The 2,367-nt window shown below is 67.0% G+C and overlaps 2 protein-coding genes across 2 annotated transcripts in view; one reads left to right on the forward strand and one right to left on the reverse strand.

Moving 5' to 3' along the window:
• Positions 1-340: 340 nt before the first annotated feature.
• On the forward strand, positions 341-760 carry H696_02627 (hypothetical protein; the record flags this gene model as incomplete). The annotated part of the gene is made up of 1 exon (XM_009496539.1): positions 341-760. The coding sequence occupies one exon, from the start codon at positions 341-343 to the stop codon at positions 758-760; it is 420 nt and encodes a 139-aa protein (XP_009494814.1).
• Positions 761-1,309: 549 nt separating this feature from the next.
• H696_02628 (hypothetical protein) overlaps positions 1,310-2,367 on the reverse strand; it is a gene marked incomplete at its 3' end in the record, with an annotated part of 3,322 nt that continues 2,264 nt past the window's right edge. The window contains exons 5-6 of the mRNA XM_009496540.1: positions 2,164-2,365; positions 1,310-1,817 (exon numbers count right to left, since the gene is read on the reverse strand). Coding sequence (XP_009494815.1) covers positions 1,310-1,817; positions 2,164-2,365 — 710 coding nt within the window. The remainder of the gene's footprint in view (positions 1,818-2,163; positions 2,366-2,367) is intronic.

The following is a 2,367-nucleotide window of genomic DNA, read 5'->3' on the forward strand; positions in this document are numbered from 1 at the left end:
CCCTCCGGACATCCGCGCCCGTCGCACCCACCAAACTCACTCCTCTGCCCCCGTTCCCTTCCCGATCTCCCCGGCCCTCGCCGCCTGTCCCGGCTCCTGCACATGCGCACACCCCGGCCCAGACATCTCCTCAAACGGGTGGAATGTCCACCTGGACTTCACCCAGTCCAAGGCCAGCGTCACGTCCGGAACCAAGGCCGGCGCGACCAAGCAGGTTTCCCTGCCGGAACTGACGCAGTTCTCCCACGTTGCCGTGGTGCGTTGCCTACATTGCCCGCCTGTCCACCTTTCGCCCTTCCCCAGCCCGCCCCGTGTCCCCCGCATTTGGTTGTGCTCACACATGCTGGAGAAGACCCCGGATGGCAATCGCATTGTCCTGGTCCGGCCAAATCTCGAGACCGCCGAGAAGCTGGACGATTGGGCGGTGATCGTTCGGCCGATCACGCCGCAGGACCCGGACGTGCCGGCCTCCTTCCGGCAAACGCACATCTTCCGCATCGGGGAGTTCATCAGCGCCTTCCACCCTCCGCGGGTGGAGGGCCCCGGCATGCGCATGTCCACCGACCCGGCCCGGCGCTGGCTGGCCTCGCGGCGGTTCACCAACCAGGGCGTCGAGACGGCCGACGATGCTGGCGAGCCGATCTTCACCGTTGACAATGAGGGCATCACCCTGCGAACGGCCGTCACCAAGAGCCCGTTCATGGCCGGGCGCCTGTGTCGCGCCAAGTTCGATGGCAATGGCGTCTCCTTCATCGGCTGACTGTCGGGCCGCCATCAGACGCGCGAGGGCGCTCGGGGCCTCCCTCTGTCTCTCCCTCTTGCCGCTGCGCGCTCGCCCTGGCGGCTCCAATACAAATGTCGAAAACCAGCAGCAGAGCTCCCCCCGCCGCACCCCCCTCTGTGGAGGGTGCTCGCTCGCCTCATCTTGACCGCCTGATCCCCCCCCCCCCCCCCGACATCTGTGCACGCACACACACACACACACACACACCCTTCCCGCCACCGCCGCACACGGGGGTAGCCCCGCAAGCGCATCTGTATGTGTTTATATTTATAAATTGGGAATGAGGGAGAGGGAGGGAGAGAAAAGGGAGAGGCCCTGCAGGCATACACATGGGCGGGGGGAGGATGGGGGAGGGGATGAAAAAAAAAACACGGTACACATGTGAACCACCGGGATCATCCCCTCATGTGGAGGGAAGAAGCACAGCTCCTTCCCATGTGCATTGGCCAGTCACCACACACCAAGGGGGCGGGGGGGGGGGGGGGCCCCTCTCGGCCTTTTCGGGAGGGGGTCGTCGTGCCCTTCTTAGTCAATGACAACGGCGTTCATCTGGAAGGAGCCGAGGCCATCGCGGCCGGACTTCTTGTTCCGAGAGCTACGGATGATGAAGACCGAGATGACCAGGATGATCATGACACCAATGGCCGCGCCGAAGGCGATGCCAATGATGGCCGAGGTGGACAGGCCGCGAGAGGCAACAACGCAAAGATCAGCCTCGGACTTGAAGCCAGACGAGCAGGCCAACACGCAGGCACCCTCCTCCCGGAAGTAGTCAGCCTGGCACTTGGTGCACTCGCAGGCATTGCCCGAGGAGGTGGCCTGGGCCTCGTCACAGGAGTCAATGGTGCCAGCACAGGGGACACAGGCAGCCACATTCATGGGGCGGAAGTGAGTCGGCGCGCAGGCAACCACACAGGCACCGTCCTGCAGGAGGAAGCCATCCTGGCAGGAGGCACACGAGCAAACGAAGTCACCGGAAGTGGAGTCCAGAGTGGCGGAGGCGGTGGCGCAGTTTTGGCCGGCAAGGGCAGTGCTGCAGTCGACACACCCGTTGCTGGCGGCCGAAGAGGAAAGAATGCCGGCAGCAGGCTCAGAGCCCGGAACAGAGCCGGAAGCAGGGGCGGAGCCGGAGGCGGGAGCGGAGCCGGAGGCGGGAGCGGAGCCGGAGGCGGGAGCGGAGCCGGAGGCGGGAGCGGAGCCGGAGGCGGGGGCGGAGCCGGAGGCGGGAGCGGAGCCAGAGGCAGGGGCAGAGCCAGAGGCGGGAGCGGAGCCAGAAGCAGGGGCAGAGCCAGAGGCGGGAGCGGAGCCAGAGGCAGGGGCAGAGCCGGAGCCAGGGGCAGAGCCAGAGCCAGGGGCAGAGCCGGAGGCGGGAGCGGAACCAGAGCCAGGAGCGGAGCCGGAGCCGGGGGTAGAACCGGAGCCGGGGGTAGAACCGGAGCCCGGAGCGGAGCCGGAGCCAGGGGCGGAGCCGGAGCCAGAGCCGGGGGTGGAACCGGAACCAGAGCCGGGGGTGGAACCGGAACCAGAGCCCGGAGCGGAACCGGAACCAGAGCCGGGGGTGGAGCCAGAGCCAGAGCCGGGGG

The sequence above is a fragment of the Fonticula alba genome (genome assembly GCF_000388065.1).
Source record: "Fonticula alba strain ATCC 38817 unplaced genomic scaffold supercont2.4, whole genome shotgun sequence".
In the NCBI taxonomy this organism is placed as follows: Eukaryota; order Rotosphaerida; family Fonticulaceae; genus Fonticula; species Fonticula alba.